The sequence below is a fragment of the Salvia splendens genome, chromosome 3 (genome assembly GCF_004379255.2).
Source record: "Salvia splendens isolate huo1 chromosome 3, SspV2, whole genome shotgun sequence".
NCBI classification, from domain to species: Eukaryota; Viridiplantae; Streptophyta; class Magnoliopsida; order Lamiales; family Lamiaceae; genus Salvia; species Salvia splendens.
This window is the reverse complement of record NC_056034.1, coordinates 40,732,283-40,754,889: the sequence shown is the minus strand read 5'-3', so window position 1 is coordinate 40,754,889 and position 22,607 is coordinate 40,732,283. Positions and strand designations below refer to the sequence as shown.

The following is a 22,607-nucleotide window of genomic DNA, read 5'->3' as shown; positions in this document are numbered from 1 at the left end:
TTTGATCTTCTTGGATCGGTTGGATGTAGAGTGTCGGATGGAGAGCAAATCCTTCACATCTTAGGAGGCCTCGGACAAGATTATGATCCGGCCATGTGTTCAATCACCTCCAGATCTGAACCTTGGACTGTAGCGGATGTCTGTGCATTCCTGCTCAGTTTTGAGTCAAGAATGAAGACAACTAGAGCCCATGCCACCAGTGTAGAGGGTTCTCAGCCCTCTCTCAACTTAGTCCATCAATCTGGGCAGAAGAAAGATGGAGCTCCCTTCAACAACAAGTTTGAACAAAATGGTGGAAGATGTGGATCTAGAAACCAAAGAGGATGGCGAGCAGGAGGTTGAGGTTTCGGTAGGAGTGGAAACAAAATCATATGTCAACTCTATGATAAGCCGGGCATTCGGCGGCTAAATGTTGGCACAGGTTCGAGCAAAACTTCACTCCACCGCAAGCACAAATGAGGCCAAATCAACCATCTCAGCAGCAGACTTGCTACAGTCCCTCGGCACACTTGGTGCAATCTGCGGCAAGGTCTCCATCTGCTCTCTCGCTTGGGAATTCCTCTGAGTATAATTATGATGCAGGGACCTTGACCAGCTGGTATCCTGACTCCGGAGCAACCAATCATGTGTCTAATGATCTTAACAATCTCAACATTAGCACAGAATATACCGGAGGTAAAAATCTTCTTCTTGGTAATGGGGATGCTGTTAATATTTCACTCATAGGGGAGTCAGTCATTCAGCCACACTCTTCAAAATTTTCCAGAAAATTACATCTTAAAAATTTGCTACATGTGCCTAATATCACGAAGAATCTCCTTAGTGTTTCTCAGTTTGCAAGAGACAATTCAGTTTTCTTTGAATTTCACCCTTCATTCTGTTTTGTCAAGGATTTGCAAACCAAGGAAATTGTGCTCAAGGGAACTCTTGAGAGAGGCCTCTATCGCTTCTTAGTAGATCATTCTCCAATCAAAGGATGCACTAGCTCCAATATTTCCTGCCTTCCCTCCATTCCAGAAGAGCCATCTGCTCATTCTTTGTACTTGCAAACTTCAGATTCTTGTAGTAGTTTAGCTGTTAGCTCAGGTATAGATTTAGCCTTGTGGCACAGTAGACTTGGGCATCCTACTCTAGATGTCGTGAAACATGCTTTGAATAGTTGTAATATCCCATGTCTATCAATGAAAAATTCCTCTCTTTGTGATCCATGTTTTGTGTCAAAGGCCAATAGAATGCCTTACTCTCAGTCTAGCTCTCTCTATGATGCTCCGCTTGAGTTAATTCATAGTGACCTTTGGGGACCATCACCCGTCTTGTCTAGAAATGGTTTTTCCTATTACATCTCCTTTGTTGATCATGCTACTAGATTCATTTGGATCTATCTACTGAAGTATAAATCTGATGTCTACACTGTTTTTAAGCAATTCAAAGCTTTGGTTGAAACTCGGTTTTCTTCCAAGATCAAGATTTTACAATCTGACTGGGGTGGAGAGTTTCAAGGGTTGTCTTCTTTTTTAAAGAAGTGTGGTATTCTTCATAGAGTTTCATGCCCTTATACACCTCAACAAAACGTCTTGACAGAGAGAAAACACAGACATATAGTGGAAACCGGGCTAGCTCTTCTTTCACAAACCTCTCTTCCTCACAAATTCTGGGATGATGCCTTCTAAAATCATCAAAAATGTTTCACCATTTGAGAAACTCCATTCTTGCAAGCCTGACTACTCTTTCCTCAAGGTTTTTGGTTGCTTGTGTTACCCTCTCCTCAGACCCTACAATAAACACAAGCTAAACTATAGGTCAGTCAAAACAATATTTTTGGGTTACAGCTCCTCACATAAGGGATACAAGGCCTTACTTCCTGATGGTTGGGTGATAGTGACAAGGGATATCATTTTTTATGAACTTACTTTTCCTTATTACTTAATGTCTGAGAAAGGTATAGACCGTTTCCCATCCACCTCAGAGTCACCTATCATATCATCACCTTCTTTTCTGATTTCTAGTCCTCCACCACCACCATCTTCACCTCCTATTATTAGTCCCATTCCCTCCATATTATCTTCTCAGTCAAACCCATCCCCGCCTTCAGTTTATGTGCCCAGCAGCTCTTCAGAATCTGACTCACCTCCAGCCATACCCATTGATACTCTAACTTCTCAGCCTACTCATCATATGACTACTAGAGCCAAGGCTGGGATTTATAAACCTAAAGTGTTTTCTCTTGCTCTTTCACCCAATATGTTGCCCAGAACTGCTCTCGAGGCTATCTTAATTCCCATATGGAAAGCAGCTATGCTTGCTGAGTTCATTGCTCTCCTCAAGAATGGAACTTGGATTCTCACCACTCTGCCCTCAGGTAAGAACCTTATTGGTTGTACTTGGATCTTCAAGTTGAAATTTCACCTTTCTGGAGCCATAGCCAGACACAAGGCTAGGCTCGTTGCTCAAGGGTTTTCTCAGCAACCGGGTTTTGATTTCAATGAGACTTTCAGTCAAGTGGTGAAGCCTACAACCATTCGGGTCATTCTCAGTTTGGCAATTTCTAATGGCTGGGATGTTACTCACTTGGATGTTAATAATGCTTTTTTGAATGGTGAGCTAGGGGAGGATATCTACATGAAACAACCATTTGGTTTTGAGCATGGTGGCCTTCATTTGGTCTGCAAATTAAAGAAGGCTATCTATGGTTTAAAACAAGCTTCAAGAGCTTGGTTCTTTACTATTTATTCTGTTCTTATTGAGCTGGGTTTCACTCAGTCTAGAGCTGATGCATCCATGTTCTTCAGGAAAAGAGGTAAAGATGTGATATATCTTCTTATTTATGTGGACGACATGCTCATCACAGGCAACTCTCCTTTCTCTATCCAGAAAGTTATCTCACAACTAAACTCTCATTTTTCTTTAAAAGATCTTGGGGAGGTGAATCTATTTCTTGGTGTTGAGATTGTCAAAACTGACAGAGGGCTGCATCTTTGTTAGTCTAATTACATCAAAGATCTGTTAAAGAAAACAAATATGGTGGGAGCGAAGGGATGTCCCACACCCATGGTTTCTGGATGTGAGTTGAGTAAGAATCATGGTGAACCAGTGAGTGATCGGAAATTATACAGGAGCATAGTTGGAGCGTTGCAATATGCTGCAATTACTAGACCTGACATTAACTTTGTTGTGAACAAAGTGAGTCAATACATGGCTTCTCCTTTAGATACACATTGTAGGGCGGTTAAAAGAATACACATATATCTATCAGGGACGGTTGACTATGGAATACAAATCACCAAACCCAACGGGGTCATCTCTGCATTTTCTGACTCCGATTGGGCTGCAGATATAGATGATAGAAAGTCTACAAGTGGATACTGTACTTATTTTGGAAGAAATCTCATCTCTTGGTGTGTTAAAAAGCAAAATGTAGTTGCAAGTCAAGCATGAAGGCTGAGTACAGGAGTCTGGCGTAGGCTGCATCTGAAGTGAGTTGGTTGAACTCATTGTTGAGTGAACTAAAGATCAGAAGGAAGGAAAGTCCGGTCATTTGGGTTGACAACATGAGTGCGATGGCGCTTGCTTCAAATCCAGTTCTACATGCACGAACTAAGCATATAGAACGGGACATTCACTTTGTTAGAGATAAAGTTTTGGGGAAGGAAATTGAGCTAAGGCATGTTCCCACTCAAGATTAGATAGCTGACATTTTTACAAAGCCTGTACATAGGCAATCCTCCGTACATAGGCAAGCCTGTACGGAGCTGGACCACAAGAGGACGTGGAAGGATGTGTTGATAGCTGGTCCAGTGAAGAAGGATTAATGAAGTTTTTGTTGTGATTAGCATAAGATTAGAGAAAGATTCTAGATTGTTCTTAGTTGCAGTATAAGAGTCTATTTTCTGAGATCTGAATCAATGAAACAGTATCATGCTATTTTGAGTATTCAATACAAATTGCCTTTCTCCTTCATTATGGTTGTTGTTGTTTTCTTTTAATAAACTGATAAAAGTAATAATAGAAGATGCGTAATATTTATACAATGAATTAAATTGACTCATTATGTACTTAATAAAAGAAGGATATTAATGATTGCGACGAGTTTTTGACCAAACATGTGGCATGCAAATTTTGCCCACACACCATATAAACTGACCACCCAATAAATTAAATGGTAGTGGAGTTCTATTAAATATATTTAGTGGAGCAGATGAATTTATGAAACCATAAATCAATGCATTTTAACAATATGATTGCATAACACTCCCGTACTAGAAAATCATTACTTGTCACGTAATTCAAAAAGTATCGAAGGACAAAAGTCACAAAATCAAAGTTAACATATCCACAATTGAAGTTAATAATTAAGAAAACCCATAATTTAATAACTACTCCTATAATTTGTGATTTCAGAGTAATTATTTTTTCAATTTAAAAGATATTGTTATATATTAATTGTGGAGAAATTAACTCATCTCAGTTTACTTGATTTCTGTTCTTTTTTTTTTTATTTCAATAACTTTACGTTATATTTAATATGTGGGTGATATACCTTTGCACTATCATATAATTCTCTTAAATAATCGTGTCAAAAAGAAATAAGCCAAGGTTACACGGTATAGTATGGAGTGAATCGAGTACTATTTCTTTTTAGTATTTTGCTTTATATAGTTAACGGTATTATTTTGATAACAAACATACAAAATGTCGCACAATTGTGCGAAATTTTTTTAAAAAAATATGTATGACTGTATGGTATCTAGTTTATAAGTGCCCATACCCATATTTTATGGTTGGATAATTCTGATGACCACAATAAATTTTCACATGCCGTCTTATTTTCTCTTTTTCAGAAAATTGTGAGTTATTGCTAGGTTAATTGGTGGTTGAAACAAGAAACCCTTACATTGGACCATTTTAGGGTAGTTCCGTATTTTATATAATTTCGTGAAACTCAATAATAATTGCTATATTCAGAATATACATTCCAATTCTTTATTAAATTATTCTCTCGACTTAATTAAACCATCTATTACGCAAGTTAGCATATAAAAAAACCTACCGTCTTGTCTCTTATTAAAAAAATTCTTTTAAAGTCATATACTTGTATATATATTTAATGTGAGTAATTTTAAGATAAGAAAAATCTCGTTTTGAAATAAAAAATTCAAAGTTTTATAAACCTTAACTCTCATAAAAAATACTATCTCCGTCTCATAATAAGAGTCACATTTTGTCATTTTGGTCAATCCCACGAGAAGAGTCACATTTCAATTTTAGCACAAACGGCAAGTAGGAACCATATTCCTTCCACTAACTCATTTCACTCACATTTTATTATAAAATTAATATAAAAAAGTGGGCCCTATATTCTACTAATGTTTTTTCCCATTATTCTTTATATTTGTTAAAACTCATGCTCACACTAAACGTGACTCTTATTATGAGACGTAGGTAGTATATTCTGCCTCCGCCCCTAAATTTACCCCAAGTTCCCCAGCTCATGCAGTATATATACATGGGAGAAAGAGGCAAAATGTTTTTCATTGTTTTGTTATATATTCTCCCTTGTCTCCATCTCCAAATTCCAATACTTCCGAAATGGGAAATAATAAATTACAAAAATTAATGTACGTATTATTTTTCCCATTTCTTGGTTGTAATATCATTTATTGTCAAGTTAAGCTCATCTTCTCCAATAGCAGCAAATTTCATCTTTGGAGATTCACTAGTGGATGCTGGCAACAACAACTACATTGCTTCTCTCTCCAAAGCAGATTTTGCCCCAAATGGGATTGATTTCGGCAAGCCCACTGGCAGATTCACCAATAGCAGAACCATAGTCGACATTTTAGGCAAGTTTTCGGACATCTTCGAACTCCTCATTTTATTAGTGCAAAATGCTTAGTTTTGGAATGCAATTAAACAGGACAGGAAATAGGTGTCAGTGGCTTCACTCCTCCATATTTGGCGCCATCTACAAATGGAGCTGCGAGTTTACAAGGTGTAAACTATGCTTCCGGTGGCGGCGGAATCTTAAATCACACCGGCCAAATCTTTGTAAGTTTGCGCTACTATCCTTATAGGACCAGACTGGACACATGGAGTATTTATTTTGGTAGGACTATATATTCTAAAATTTTAATCTAGAATTTTGAAATAATAATTGTCATTTACTATTTTGTTGTTATAATATGGACTTTTGAACAGTATTTTAATTACAACGAACTATGTAAATGATACCTGATCTTTCACTTTCGCACATAAATGTTACCTGATCTTTATTTTATATCGTTTTTGGTACCTATTAATCACGTTTTTAATACCTGATAAGATTTTCACCCAAAAATGCACTTTAAACAAATATATTTTATCATTTGTGTCATGGAGGATATTTTAGACATAAACAAAACTAGTACCAAAAGTAATATTATAATATCTTCTTTCATTCTCCTCACTTTTTATACTATTATTAATAATCAATATTAATATTATTATTTTAATGTTATAAATTAATAATTAGTTTATTTGTTAATATCATTCAAATATACTTAAATATAATTATAATTATATTTTTTTATTATAATAATATTATTGTTATAATATAAAAACTAGTAGTAATTAATATATAATTATATATATTATGAATCATATAATATTATATAATAATAACAATTATTTTTATTATTTATATTAAATTAATAACTAATCAGTATAGTCTTGAATATTTTTAGTTAGGTGTTTCAACCCTAAAATGAGTATAAAATAATTTAATAAAAATATTCAATTGATTTAATTACTTTAAATAATTAATTTAAATATCCATAACAAAAAAATCACATGTTTGGTACTCAGAGTTATTTTTGTCATGGGGTACCAAAAATAATATAAAATAAAGATCAGGTACCATTTATGTGCGAAAGTGAAAGATCAGGTACTATTTACGTAGTTCACTCTTTTAATTAAACAAAATATTGAAAATTCAACTAATAGGATTATAGTACAATTTTATTTATTTTACTTTAGTACGGGCTTAAGCCCCATCACTAGTCATACACACATAGGCTGGGCCGAACTATAATTATATGAATTAAAAATCTATGTTATTTTAATGTAGCCGGAATTCGTTACTGGTGGGAAATAATAACCACGGATAAAGTTCATAATATTATTAGCTAAGTTAAAAGTTCGTGGGAAAAAATTAATTTTTTTTAACGTTTCTTGATACTATTGGCCAATATGGGAAAACATTAGATTGAAAATTTCCCTCAGTCCACTATCTTAAATATTTAGAACGTTTTAATTATGCAATCCTCGTTTCACCTGAATCATTTGTGGCAGCCATGATTTCAAGATTCAGAACTCAACTTATGGTAACATTTATTTTCTGTTCCAAAAAAGTGTTTCATCTTCTATTTCGACGTATATTAGTACATTTTTTCATTATATAAATATACATACAACAAATTAATGCTAATTAATTATCAATTTAGTGTATAGGGAAAAATAGGTTTAAAAGAGTGGATAGTATTTGTGTAAAAAATATAATACACATGATGTATAGAATATAATCAAATGCAAACTCTAAATATTGTACAAACTCCAAACTATGATCTGGATAGTTAGAAAATGTTAACAGATGATAAAATAATAGCAACAAAAAATGTCAATGTTTAATGTTGTGTTGACATTTTCCGTTGCTGTTATTTTGTCATCAGTTGATATTATCTAACGGTCCAGATCAAAATTAGAAGTTTGTACAATATTTAGAGTAATAATGTAATAACTCTCACTTATATGTAAATAGTAGTATGATATTAACGTTTACACTATACAAAGAAGTTGGAAACAAAAACATTTTTGGGTGAAGCTCAAATTTATGAAAATACGAGACTTTGAAGTGAGGTTACAATAATTGATTTATTTATTTTCAGCGACTTAAGAGCATGGGTGCAAGAAAAATAATAGTGGGAAATGTGGGGCCAATTGGGAGAGAGACATCAATCCATCTGCAGAAAATCAATGTGTTGCTCTCCCCAATCAACTTGCCCAATTAAGGAGTCTTGTGCAACAACTCAACGCAATTAATCTTGATGGATCCAAACTTATTTATGCACATGTCTACCACATCGTCCACGATATTATCCCAAATACATACATCTCTTCACATTATGAATTTTGAATTTTTAATACAATAGTTGATAATTTATTAGTATTTTGATAGGATTTGAGAATTCAAATTCGGCATGTTGCCATAGTGCGGGCAGATTTGGAGGCCTAATTCCATGTGGGCCCACCTCGAAAGTTTGTGAAGATCGATCAAAATACGTTTTCTGGGATCCTTTCCTTTCCATCCTACCGATGCTGCTAATTCTGTTATAGCAATGCGACTTATGCGCGGCGGACCTACTCATATTTGGCCCGTTAATATTTGTGAGTTATTAAAAATTTGAAATTATGTTTATTTTTTGGCCAACATTTATCCTACTAGTATTATTTTATTTGCTAGAGATGGGCAGGCACTATTTGATTTAAATGGTAAACAATGGCGATTCAGAAATTTCAACAACATGCTGAATCTTAATTAAATACTAACACGAGATGCGTTTCATTTGTTATATTTGTGCCTGCTAATTGCTATACTACATTTCTTATAACTCAACCAAAAATGAAGTGTGGTACTGCTGATAGCTCTGGGAACGGAGTTGTAGTCACCCACGTGTGAGAATTGAACTTGATGAATCCGCGAATTTCTGATGGTGATGAATGCAGGAAAATGCAGATCACGATACAGAGATTTTACGTGGTTCGATTTACTGAGGTAAATCTACGTCCACGGGAAGAAAAGAGGGCAGAGTTGTATTGCTTGATCTGTTTTCTTACAGCTTACAATACAGACTTGCTATTTGATCTTTTCTCTCTAGAGAGCTTCTTAGAACCTAACCTTATCTATCTGATCTAGGTTCTATTTATACATTGAACCAAGATCGTGGCATGCAGCACTATTTACTAGGCAGTGGATGTCGTGGAGATCGTGGCGATCTTGCATGGGTCCACTATCCTGCATGAGTTAAAGACTGATTGACACCACTAAATAGATCGTGGGTGTAGTGGAGGTGGAAATCCTGCATGAGTCCACTATCTCCTAGTTCGGTCGAATACTGAGACCGAACTGCTGAATTATTGCCGAGCAGCTTTTGCCGATCTGAGAGTAGAGCTTGATGCCGACCTGAGAGCAGAGTTTGATTGGTTGGCTTTTACCGAGCTGCAGGCTGGGGCCGAACTCTTTGGTCGTGCCGAACTGAACTCTGATACTCTTTAGTCATGCCGAACTGATACTCTTTCTTGGGCTTTAGGCTGATCTGCTGTTGGGCTTGTTTAGTACGTACTCCATCAGAACTCGTGAGATCAGACACAGTGAATAATGTAGGGATTGTCGAATCAAAGCTCTTTATATTTTATTATCTCAAATTTGTGAAGATTTTGACGAAAAATGAATCTACTAAACGTTTTTTTAGTTGAGAAACTGTGTGATTGAAAAAAGTTGTGTGACTGTGAATGTGATCCTTTGACTAATAAACAAAAAGTGTGATCCTTATTCAAATTGAGTTTTATAAAAATAGTAAAGCGACACATGAAGGCGACGTCTCCAGGGTGATTGCGAGCTATGGTATCGCCCAAGTTAACTCGTGAGATTAAATCATAGTAAAAAAATTGAAAGTTTGTATATGTAGTTGGAAAAATAATGATGGCAAGATTTATCATATTAACTCTAGTATTAATTAGATAGATTTGTCTCTTTTTTAAAAATGCAGTTTTGTCCTGTAATTGTGTTTGCCTACACTCTATTACACAATGTTTTAAAAACCAGACCGGCAAGCGAACCGTCGATGTTACTGATTCACGGTTCAACTGGTCCAACCGGTCGAACCACCGGTCTAACCGTTTTACTGTTACAAATATATAAAAAAATATATTAAATTTAGTAAATGATTTACAATTAATAATATATCATAAAACATTAAACCTTATAGATAATTAGTGATGTATAAATATAAATAATATTAAAATTTAGTAAATATATTCAGATATATATATTTAATATTAGTTAGTCTAGATAAAAAATTTAATATTTCATGTATTAAAATAGATAATGTTTATATTAATTTAAGAAAATTTATTTCGTAAAATAATATATAATTAAATACTAATTAAGTACTTATTAATTAGTTTAGATAAGATTATTCATTGATGTCAATAGCTAGGGTATATAAATTAAGTATGTAATATAAAAAATTTATTTATAGTAAATAATGAATCTTATATGGTACTAATAATAATACAGGTGGGAAGTAGAGCATCATTAAAATGAATTATTAGTTTTTGTAGATAAAATTAATGGTTAATGTATAGAAAGATTTAATGTTCAAATTGTTCAATGAGCCCATGTGGTGGAGTGGTAGAGGTCTTCTTAACTAGAAGAGAGGTCATGAGTTCAACCTCTACCAATAACAAATTTTAAAAAATTTTGAAAAAAAATAGAAAACCGGTTTCCGGTTCACGGTCCAACCGGTCCGACCGGCCGGTTCCACCGGTTCACGGCGGTTCAATGTAGTGGCGGTTTAAAGGGGTGAACCGGACCGGACTACCTACCGATTCGCGGTCCGACCGGTCGAACCGGCCGGTCCGGTCCGGTTTTTAAAACATTGCTATTACATCTATTTATTAAGTTTATTTTCAGCCAATTAAAGCACTAAACAGTGTTTGGTTTTCTAGATAAAATAGTACAAAGATATAATCTAATTAATAGTTATGAGATTATTTTAGTTATAGAGGGTTAGCTATGACTAATTATCAAATGATTATTGATAAACTCGTGGTTTAGCAAGTATTTTGAATGTTTAACGTGAACATTTCAGTGTTTTTGTAGCATACTACTTGAGTTTACATCCATTATCCACTACATAAGTGTTTTGACGAGTTTGTCGAGTGTTTGGAGCTAAAACAGGTGAAAATTACTTGAAAACGAGCTTGAAGGAAGAATCGCCTGACCGGGCGCGCTTCAATGCGCGACTTTCGTATAATAGCCATAACTCTCTCATCCGGACTCCGATGGGGGCGTGCAAGATACTCACGCGAAGCCCTTTCGAAGACGAAGACAATGCTTTTGGAGGATTCCAGAGAAAACGCCCGACCGGGCGATTTTTAAGGGAGAAACGCCCGACCGGGCGTTTTGGTCGCGAACTCCAGAAAATTCGCCCGACCGGGCGTTTTGGCGACTTAAAATTGCCCGGCCGGGCGATGTGTGTGGGATATTGCTATTATTTCCGCCCCGAGTATAAAAAGGGACCTAGGTTTTCGTGCTCAAACACATCATACACGTCCCATAGCAGCTTTTGAAGGTTTGAGAGTGGAATTGAGAGAAAAGGCGTCCCGATCCTCAACAAGATTGAAGACGAAGACGAATTTCCGTTCAATCCACCTTTGGGAGTATTTTCATTGGTTTTCATGTTTTATTCAATGACTATGGTTTATTCTTATGTTTTTGAGTTGAATATGAGTAGCTAAATCATTTGTAGAGTTTTGGTGAGGACTACAATGAACACTTGTGATTAATTCAATAGCTTTTGATTACCTATGCTCTTGTGATTATTTTGCTTCATTCTTGTGCCTTTCAATTCAATTGCCTAGCTAACAATTGGATATATTGACCTAGTTTTGAGTAATCGAGAGATACCTAATTAGGATTGATAAAAGAATGAGCAACACCTAGATAATTTGCATTCGAGAGAAGGAATTCTAGAGTGAGGGCTTGAATCTTTTGTGTATAGGAGTTAATTGTGAAGTATTAGAAGGAGACTTCAATATTAATAGTTAATCAACGGGTTGAGTGCACTCGAGAGGGGGCTTAGCCTAGAATAGCGATTGTCCTACTAATCCTAGAGACTTCAACGGGTAATCAAAGTTGTTGAGTTGTTTACATTGTGGGTATTGTAGTCGGATCCAAAGCTCCACCTCATTCTCTTATTTGGAACTTTATCTCTTGTCTTTTGTTTTACTTTGTTTATGTTTAATAGTTAAATATCAAAACCAAACATTTGCTTTGTCTAAATAGTAGTTGAAATCGGTTCGTGGTACTTGAGTTTACACAATTTGTCTCTGTGGGATACGATACTCTTGCTTACTTTGTGCTACACTAGCCCCGTACACTTGCGGGAATTTCTTGTGTTAAAATAAGTTGAGTCAAGTTTTTGGCGCCGTTGCCGGGGACAATTTGTGTTAATTTAGCTCAATATCGTGGTAAAGATAGAGATTACTAGTTTAGACTTTATTGCTTTAATTTTTATTTTATTTTTGAGCTCTCACATTGAGTTTTCTTGTTTCAGGTTGTATGCACACACGCTCTAGGGGTCTACCTTTAGAGCCTATCGATCTTGAGATCGAAGCATCCAACAGAAGGAGAAACGCTTTGAGAAGGCTAAATCAAAGGATCCGAGTCTCTTCTCCGGTCCATAGACGATCACCTTCACCGGTTCAAGAATCACAGTCACCTACTCCGTCACCAGTTCACTCCCCTATTCAGTTTGAGCCACATTCTCCTATTCTGATGGAGAACGGAGACGAGAATAATGTTCCACCACCGCCTCCTCCAACGAATGCTCAACTTCAACAACAGCTCGAAGACTTGCAGAGGCAGTTAAATCAAAGGCAGAATGTGGTACCTGTTCAAAACATGTATGCCTATCATGGGGTGGCAAACCCAACTGTTGGCAACAATGTCAATGCCAACACATTTGAACTCAGAAGAGGACTACTTCAGATGGCTGAGAACAATGCTTTCAAAGGCCGACCCACCGAGGATCCTAACAAGCATCTCACTAAATTCATCCAGATCTGCAACACAACGAAGATAAATGGAGTCACAGATGAACAGATCAGATTAAGGGTGTTCCCTTTTTCTCTGGAGGATGATGCCAAGGATTGGCTGGACAGTATGGAGCCCAACTCCATTCGCACGTGGGAGGCCATGGTTGAGAAGTTCTTAGAAAAATACTACCCACCGAGTGAGGCATTGAAGAGGCAGTCAGAAATCATTTCGTTTGAGATGACTCCCCAAGAGAGTATCCGAGGAGCTTGGGAAAGATTCAAGGGGCTGATGAAGAGGTGCCCCAATCATGGGCTGAATCCGACGCATCAAGTCCTAGCATCCTATAGGGGGTGTCTGCCTGAAGCAAAGCGCGAACTGAACTTGAGCGCAGGGGGGTCATTGCTAAAGAAGGGAGAAGCAGTGGCCATGGAGGTGATTGAGAGAGTGACCTCTAATGATGAAGGCTGGAACAACGAGAGGAGCAACATACACAGGGTAGCCTCTGCCGCAGAGAGCAGCCATATGGACAACATGTATAAACATATGGAGCTCCTCCACAAGAAGATACATCTCATGGGGATGGGACCGGCTATACAGGAGCAGAAAGTGGGTGTAGAGGATGTTAACTACATACACCAAGGGGGCAACAACTACTATAACAACTCCCGCCCCACTCTAGTGGGTGGGGGTTACAATCATTTTGGGAACAAGGCGCATCCTAATCTGTCGTATGGGAACCCCAACAATTCCCTCCAGCCACCACCGGGGTTCACAATTTCCCAAGGGATGATCACTGAGCCGCAGAAGAAAAGTACAGAAGATATACTGAGTGCATTCATGTTACAGTCACACAAGAACATGGAGCATACCAATCAAAGGCTGGAGAAGGTTGAGAATGATGTCCACAGCATGGCAGTACATATGAAGGGCATAGAGACGCAGATGAGTCAGATTGCTCAAGCTGTGAGCAGTCAGCATAAGCCAGGGCAGTCTCCAGGACAGCCAAATGTGAACCCCAAGGATTGCAAGACAATCTACTTAAGGAGTGGGACAAGCTATGAGAGTCCTCTTATGCCCGAAATGGAAGCTAAGGAAGTACCCGACGAGAAAGAAGAAGAAGAGATTGAGGTGGAATCGCCTCTTATACAATCTGAGGTTCAACTCGAGGCAATTGTTTCCCCCACGCCGAAAGAGGTTAAAATTCCTTTTCCTCAAGTGGTGCAAAAGAAGAAGTTGGACGAGAAGCTTGTTAAGTTCCTTGAAATCTTCAAGAGAGTGCACCTCAATATTCCTCTTATTGAGGCTCTCCAACAAATGCCCGGCTACCTCAAGTTTTTGAAAGAAATTGTATCCAAGAAGAAGAGGTTGGTTGATTATGAAACCGTAAACTTGACCGAGAATTGTAGTGCAATCATCCAAGAAAAGATGCCGGCAAAGATGAAAGATCCGGGGAGCTTTAACATTTCTTGTGTGATCGGGAATGATAGGCAAACTAAGGCCTTGTGTGACTTAGGGGCAAGCATAAATCTCATGCCTTTAAGCTTCTTCCGAAAGTTGAAATTTGGTGTCTTGAAGCCAACTACATTTACCCTTCAAATGGCGGATAAATCCGTCAAATACCCGAATGGACTCCTTGAGAATGTATTAGTAAGGGTGAATGATTTTATCTTCCCCGTGGATTTTGTTGTTTTGGACATGAAGGAGGATCCAAATGTCCCTCTCATCCTTGGAAGACCATTCCTAGCAACTGGAAAAGCTCTAATTGACGTCACTAAGGGAGAACTCACCCTTAGGCATGGAAACAAGACGGTCATTCTCTTCTTGTTGGACAAGATGAAACGTCATGAAGTGGAAGAGTCCAAGAGAGTGGAAGAGGTGCCCTTAAAAGTTGAAGAGTGCAAGATGATACAAGCGGCACATGTGAGGGCTAGGGATGATGAGGTTGAGAATCCTTTGGAGGAAATATTTATGCCTGAATGGATGTTTGAAGATGAACATGGATTGGGGGGTAAAAAGATGAAGGTTGCCAAAGTGGAAATTGGAATACCTAAAGAAGGTGTTGTTGGGGCCGATGTGAAGCCCACTTGGTGGAAGAAGCGTCTACACAAGCTCTACTTGGCCGCTAAAGCGAAGAAGGGTCCCGATGACATTATCCGAGTGAGATTGGATCATTAAGTGAAAGCTTGAAGATCGTCGGGCAAATGACGTTAAACAGTTGCGCTATGGGGGAGGCAACCCCTAGTAGGTAAATTTTTTATTTTTGTGTGTTTTGGTGTGTTTTTGTTTTGTTCTCGTTTTGGTGTGTTTTTGTGTTTTCTTTGTGTTTTGAGTGGAACATGGAAATAGGCTTTGATGGGTGAAAAACGACATCAATGCTCGTGGCCAGTGGCGCCTCTTCCTCGGCAGTGAAGGTACATGAGAGATCCACTATCTTTCAAACTTATCCCAGCTTTGCTTGGAATAAGTTTGGGGGGGTGTCCAGTGGATTCCTTCTTTTACCTCTCTCTCTCTTTATTTGATGGTACCGTAATTGATATGTTGATTAGGGAAGTTTTCCTTGTGTGCGCTTTGTTAGTTTGTGTTGTTAGTTTTTGTATACTCCCTTGGGTGAAATTGAATGGGAAGTTGGAGACATTTGGAGATAAATTAAGTAGGTTTGTTGGATGAATTGCCTATGATGAGAACTTGCGTAAAATGTTTGTGAAAACTTGTTGATTTAGCTAAGTAACTCGTATTTCCTTCTTGTGATTTGCCTAGAGTGAATTGCTCGTTGCTTTGTCATTTGCCGAAAAATACCATGTGAGAATTGAGCCAATATCTTTTTCCAAAAATGTGTGATTTTTCATCAACTATGTTATATGTTTCTAGAACTTGCTCGCGGTCTTCTTGAGTCTACATAGTGATTATAGGAATAGGAGAGGACGTTAGGCCATCCTTCTTAGCTACTTTTGATATCCAAATTTATGACCTTATTCATAATATTTTTCCCTAGCTAGCCACTTTGAGCCTTTATAGCCTTTTTCTTTGGAAGCTAAATAAAAGGGAATATCCATACACTCTTGGTGAATTTTAGTTTATATTTTGTGAAAAGAGTTGGAGAGATAAGGTAGAAAGAAAAGTAGCACGTTTACTTGTGAAAAGTGCATAGACATCTTTGTTTGAATGAAATAATTGGTTGGGCATAAGAAAAAAAGGAAATGATGCACAAAAAAAAAAGATCTTGAAAAGAAAAAAAAATTAAAGGAATTGGGAAGTGAGAAGAAATCTTGACAAAGTCTAGAATTTACTGAGATTCGAATGGTTGGTGGGGTACTAAGTTTGATGTAGTGAAATTGATCACTTTGCTATAATTGGGTTTAGTCACTTTTTAGCCAAATATTTCCTCACCTTACCAAAGAGCCTTACATTACAACCTCTAGTAAAGACCTTTCGGATCCTAAATCTGTAGTCACAACACAGTAGAGAAGAGTCTAGACTTCGAGCAAGCTTATGGTAAGCTATACATTTTTGATTGATTTGAGAGGTCCATTTTATACACATACACTTTGAGAGTGAGAGAAAGAAGAAAAATTTTTATCACACTATATACTTCCGGTGAGGGCAAATTGACAAAGTGGAATACGTGCTAGTAGCTTGAAGCAATGTTCATTTTGGTGTACTAGTTTGCGAAGTTATTGATACATGATGATTCTGTTTTCTTTTACTGAGGCAGTGATGACAATCCAACATGCTTACACGAGTTCACATTCTATGTTTTCTACTTTTTATTTGAGGACAAATAAGTGTTTTCTCTGTTGGATTGTCATCACTGCCTCAGTAAAAGAAAACAGAATCATCATGTATCAATAACTTCGCAAACTAGTACACCAAAATGAACATTGCTTCAAGCTACTAGCACGTATTCCACTTTGTCAATTTGCCCTCACCGGAAGTATATAGTGTGATAAAATTTTTTCTTCTTTCTCTCACTCTCAAAGTGTATGTGTATAAAATGGACCTCTCAAATCAATCAAAAATGTATAGCTTACCATAAGCTTGCTCGAAGTCTAGACTCTCCTCTACTGTGTTGTGACTACAGATTTAGGATCCGAAAGGTCTTTACTAGAGGTTGTAATGTAAGGCTCTTTGGTAAGATGAGGAAATATTTGGCTAAAAAGTGACTAAACCCAATTATAGCAAAGTGATCAATTTCACTACATCAAACTTAGTACCCCACCAACCATTCGAATCTCAGAGCCTCCAATCCTTCTCACTCTCTACACTTCTTCCATTCCATATTCCACCCTTAAATTCATCCATCTTCCATTGGAGCGGAGCTCTGCAGATCCAGGCAAGAGAAGACTGAAGATTGAAGATTCAACCTTGGGTTTTATCAATTTCTTTCATGTCTTATACTTTTATTTTTGTTTTTACTACTTGTCTATGAGTAGTTAAACATCATTTGTAGTTTTTTTGGCGAAAACTATTATGAATATGTTTTGATTTATTGAATTGAACCTTTTTCTAGCTCTTGTGATTGTTTTGCTTGTTCTTGTGCTTTTATTGTTCTTTTGTCTGGCCAACTTTAGAACTATGTCCGTCTAACTAGATTAATCGAGAGATAGCTAGTTTTACGTGGTAAAAGGAACGAGTACAACACATAGGTTTATCTGCACTCGAGAGAGGGGACCCTTTGTGAGGGCTTGAGTCTTAGGAACTTAAGGAGTTAGAATCTAATCTATTGGAAGGAGACTTTGATAGTTAGAGTCTAATCTCTTGGATAAGTGCACTCGAGAGAGGGCTTATCTGAAAATCGCGACTTTCCTAATAATCCTGGAGACACATAAAGGTAAAGGTTCTGTGAGATTAATCATCACTAGGTCGTAGTAGTTGGATCCTAAAACTCTACTTTCTTTAGCCTGCTTTGTATTATTTTGTTTTTATACGTTTTTTTATATATTTTTTCTCTAGTTTAATCTTACTAAAACCCAAAGCTCCATGTCTCTAGATAGTATATGACGCTTAGTATATGATAGCCAGTTGCAATCTTATTCCTTGTGTTCGATATTCCGGTACTGACCTTTAGCTATACTAGTTCTACCCTGTATGCTTGCAGGTATTTTTAGTGCTAATAAATAGTGCATCAATTATCCATCTAAGATTGAATTGTGTAATTCAATCTCCTGAACCAAACACATTATATGTTTAACCCCAACCGAACAACCCCTTAATATACTAAATTGTCCATGCGTTTAAACGATATGTATTAGACTAAACTTTACAACACTCCTTTCGCTGTGATCAGAATTAGCAGTTGTGTCTTGTGCATGCCTCCGGAGGTGTAATGAATTGTAGTTGTATAATTAATTGGAGGTGTAATCAATTAGTTTCAAACAAATATAAGATTTTAGTTAAATTAGTTCCAAACAAATATCGTTGAACGTTATGTGATTGCGTGGAGTTTAATTGTTGCAGTTTTTTATTGAGTATGTTTGAGTTTGATTAAATTTCATGTTTTCTAAGTATTTTTGAAATTTTATTTTCATTTGTGTTTGTATTTAGAATTATTTACAAAATAATGATATTTTGGTATGTCGTATTGTAGTCCGATATACCGTAAAACTCTGGTATACCGCAAAAGTACGGTATACCGAATTTAGATATGACATACTGAAAATAAGGTATGGTATCGATATTGAAATTTGTCATACCGAAAATAAGGTATACCGAATTTCAGTATACCAAAAATTTTGGTAAGGTATACGGTATGATGGTTTCGGTAAGGTATATCGTACCTATCCACCCCTAACCTCAACTGAGGGAGCCGCCGAATACACCAGCTACACCTAACATATGAAATGGGTGCATAAGGATGCTATGTACTCCCTCCATTCCCTCATAGTTGAGGTAAAACTTTTTGACACAGAATTTAAAAAATGGATGTTTAGTGTGTTAAGTAAATATATAAAAAAAGAGTGAGAAAAAAATAGGGAGAATAAAATAGAAAGTGAATAAGGTAAGAGTGAGAAAAATCAATACCATATATAGTAATGACTGAACTATGAGACAACTTGCAAAAATAGAAAAATGACTAAGTATAAAAGAACAGAGGGATGGAATATCTATTTTTCTTTTTTATCGTTCCATAAAAGATGAACTCTTATCTATAATTAAAACTACAACTGCTTTTTCACTCTTTTACTTTTATTTTTCTCTCATAGTACTATAAAACACTCAATACTCATTTATACCTTATTTTATGTATCTTTCTTACTTTAAAACACAACAAATTTTTTTAACTACTTAAACTCTTTAAATACAAGTGCATAAATTTGGTGACGTTGCAGAAAAGGGTCATCTACTCTAGAATGGAAGAGTAATATTTTAAAAAATATATGTTAAACAAGTGTTTGCGATTAATTTAAAAAGAGTAAAGGCCAAAACTGGTCCTGAACATAAGTCCATTTTATGATTTTGGTCATATACTTTATCTTTTGAATTTTTGCATTCTGAACATTTCAACTCGGATCACAATTGGTCCTACACTAACAATTCCGTCAATTTTTAAACGTTTTAAACCCAATTTTGACCGATTTTTAAACGATTTTAACCCGAATGAGACTGTTAAAACCATCAAAATCGGTCAAAATCAGGTTAAAATCGTTTAAAAATTGACGAAATTGTTAGTGTATGACCCATTGTGATCCGAGTTGAAATGGTCAGGATGCAAAAATTCAAAAGATAGAGTATAAGACCAAATTCGTAAAATGAGCAAATGTTCAGGATCAATTTTGGCCTTTACTCATTTAAAAATTAATATGTCAGACAAGTATTTATGGTAATTTTATAAATAATTCCTTAACTGGAGTATATGCTAATATTAAAATAGTTATTAAATTTATATATTTAATTGCTTCTTAATTCAAATTTTCTGAAATTATTTTATTTGATGTGATGGCTAAAATGTTTTATAGTAATAATAATGACATTTCTTTTATAGATAAAATTTAAGAAATTAATATACAAGAGTTAGGTGAGAGGGCTCAAAATAAGAAAAGTGTAAATAAAAAATTAATTTAATCAAATGGAGCATTTCTGTTTTGGTGTGAGATTTTATGTAGTGTTATTTTATGAATTAAATTGAGATAATAAAGTAAGAGAGAGGGAAAAGGTAGAGAGAGCGTGATGTTTCCATTTTTAGAAATGTGTCATTTAGAACGGAACATCCTAAAAGGAAAATGTGCTAGTTAGAGTAGGACGTAGGTAATAGTATATTTTAATAAAAATAAAATGACTCATTTAAAAAAAAGAATATACTACGATTTGTTAGAATAATGGAGTACTAGTAGTAGTGTTTATTGCACATATCATCACTATACAATTTTCGCACTGTTAAAAACAAGTACTGATATTCATATTATCCGTCACGACGCCGATAAGGCTATGTTTGACACGCATTTCAACAACTATACATACCGTAATTATATATATCCAACTCAATCATGCACAAATCCAACTCAGCACCAATGGAGATCCCTTCGCCGCCGCCGGATAAGCTGATTTTCGTCCACCGCGAGCCGAGCGGCGTCGCTTTCGTGCTCATCAACCGCCCCAAGGCCCTCAACTCACTCACCCGCCCTATGATCGAAGACATGGGCCGCGCGATCAGGAGCTTGGCCTCGGACGATTCGGTCCGGGTCATCATCCTCTCGGGGTCGGGTCGGGCGTTCTGCTCCGGCGTCGATCTGACGGCGGCGGAGGACGTGTTCAAGGGGGATGTGAAGGATGTGGATGTCGATCCGGTTGTGCAAATGGAGCTGTGTAAGAAGCCGATAATCGGAGCGATTAACGGTTTTGCGGTGACGGCGGGTTTTGAGATTGCGCTGGCTTGTGATTTGCTGGTGGCGTCCAAGGAAGCGAAGTTCATGGATACTCATGCTAGGTTTGATTTTTTTCCCCTTTTTTTTGATTTGTTAGGTTTTTTTTTAGTGTTTGACTTGGGGGTTTATTCGGGTTTTGTAGATGTGCATATTGCGTGATTCTCGATTGCTAATGTTCATATGGATGTGATTGAATTAATTTGGGGTTCGAATTTGATTAGCTGTTTAAGGTAAACAATAGGCATGGATTGAAGAACTCATAATTAATTGTACTATGATTTAGCAATCGAGCTTGTTAGTGTTTTGTTAATTTGCATTTAGACCTTGAGTGAGATCAGATCACTATTGCCCTTTGGATTATATGATAAATTTTGTGAGGATGAATGAATTCTGTGTGATTCTGGAACGAGTAAATCTCGATTGCGAGGCTTGAGTTTCAGCTCCTTTATGCGATAATCAATGGATCATCTAATGTTTGAGGATTGTAATGTTGTTGATTTTCTTCTTCAGCTTGATTGTATGGGATGACTGTTGATTTAGATGGATTAGATGAGCTTTATTTAGGAATGAGGATGACTTAAATTATGATTCAAGAATGCGTTCATCTCGATTTAGATGGATTAGACAAACTTTAGATAGGATGACTTAAAATATGATTCAAGAATGAGTTCTTCTCGATTGAGAGCTAAACACAAGGTTGGAATTTTAGTCTCTTCATGCTGTGATCAAATACTGGTCAAGAGGTTTGAGCTTGATTTACTGATAGATGTAAACACTAGGGCTTGAATTTTGTCTCGTCATGTTAGGATTGAATAATAGTTTGAACTTTGTTAAGTTTGTTGATTGTCATATGTAGCTCTATTTACTGAGATCACTATTTCTTTGGATTTAATGACAAATTTTAGTGAAGGATAATTTCTTCAAAGGAATTGGTATACTTGCATAACTATTTGATTCATCAGTTTCATATATATCATCGTTTTCACAAGAAATAATGCAACTGCTTTTTATTAATCTTATTTTAATTTTTCGGGATCAGTTGTTACCGGTTGCCATGGTTATATATGTACATATTTTATGACAGATTGGTTTGAGTTCTTCGGGATCAATACTCATTCTAGGCATGCCTCAATGTGTTCCTGATTTGGCAGGTTTGGAATATTTCCTTCTTGGGGTCTATCTCAGAAGCTTTCGCGCATAATTGGACCCAGTCGAGCTCGGGAAGTCTCCTTCACTGCAGCGCCTGTAACGGCTGAGCAAGCTGAAAGGTGGGGTTTGGTTAATCATGTAGTTGAGGGACGTGAGCTTTTGAAGAAAGCTCGACAGATTGCTGAAGCCATGATCAGGAATGATTGGGACCTTGTGCAGATGTACAAAGCAGTCATAAATGATGGATTCAAACTAGATCTTGATCATGGACTTGCTTTGGAGAAGGTAAAATAAGCCCTTTCCCCTTTGCTAATAAACTTAACTATTGATTTTCTGTTACTTGATAAGTAAAATATTGAATGGCCTATAATTGGGGTGACAAAATGTGGGGGCGAATATGGGTGTGTTCATCCTAAATGTGAGACAAAAAGAGTCTAGGATCGGGATAACAAAATCTGCAAATTGAATATGGGTGTAGTCGAATTCGGAATGTTAATTCAAAGTTCGTCTCTATCCCTTGCAGGAAAGGGGTCATGCATATTATGCAGGAATGACCAAGGAGCAGTTCAAGAAAATGCAGGAATTCATAGCAAGTCGAAGCTCAAATAAACCTCCTTCAAAACTGTAATTTCTTTTTCTTTTCTTCAGTTCTTGTTCAAAGAAAACTATGCATTGTGTATTTGTTGTAAGGTTATGACACTTTGCTTATATAATCATCTTGTGCAAATTAACTTCATGAATTAAAA

At 36.6% G+C, this 22,607-nt stretch overlaps 2 protein-coding genes across 2 annotated transcripts; both read left to right on the top strand.

Annotated features, from left to right (window-relative positions):
• Window positions 1-11,478: 11,478 nt before the first annotated feature.
• On the top strand, window positions 11,479-15,028 carry LOC121797025. Its single transcript, XM_042195765.1, has 2 exons — window positions 11,479-11,487; window positions 12,372-15,028. Exon 2 carries the CDS (start codon window positions 12,377-12,379, stop codon window positions 15,026-15,028), a length of 2,652 nt encoding a protein of 883 aa, XP_042051699.1. The 5' UTR covers window positions 11,479-11,487; window positions 12,372-12,376.
• Window positions 15,029-20,287: 5,259 nt separating this feature from the next.
• On the top strand, window positions 20,288-22,607 carry LOC121796060 (probable enoyl-CoA hydratase 1, peroxisomal). Its single transcript, XM_042194774.1, has 3 exons — window positions 20,288-20,774; window positions 21,864-22,146; window positions 22,385-22,607. Exons 1-3 carry the CDS (start codon window positions 20,335-20,337, stop codon window positions 22,487-22,489), a joined length of 828 nt encoding a protein of 275 aa, XP_042050708.1. The 5' UTR covers window positions 20,288-20,334; the 3' UTR covers window positions 22,490-22,607.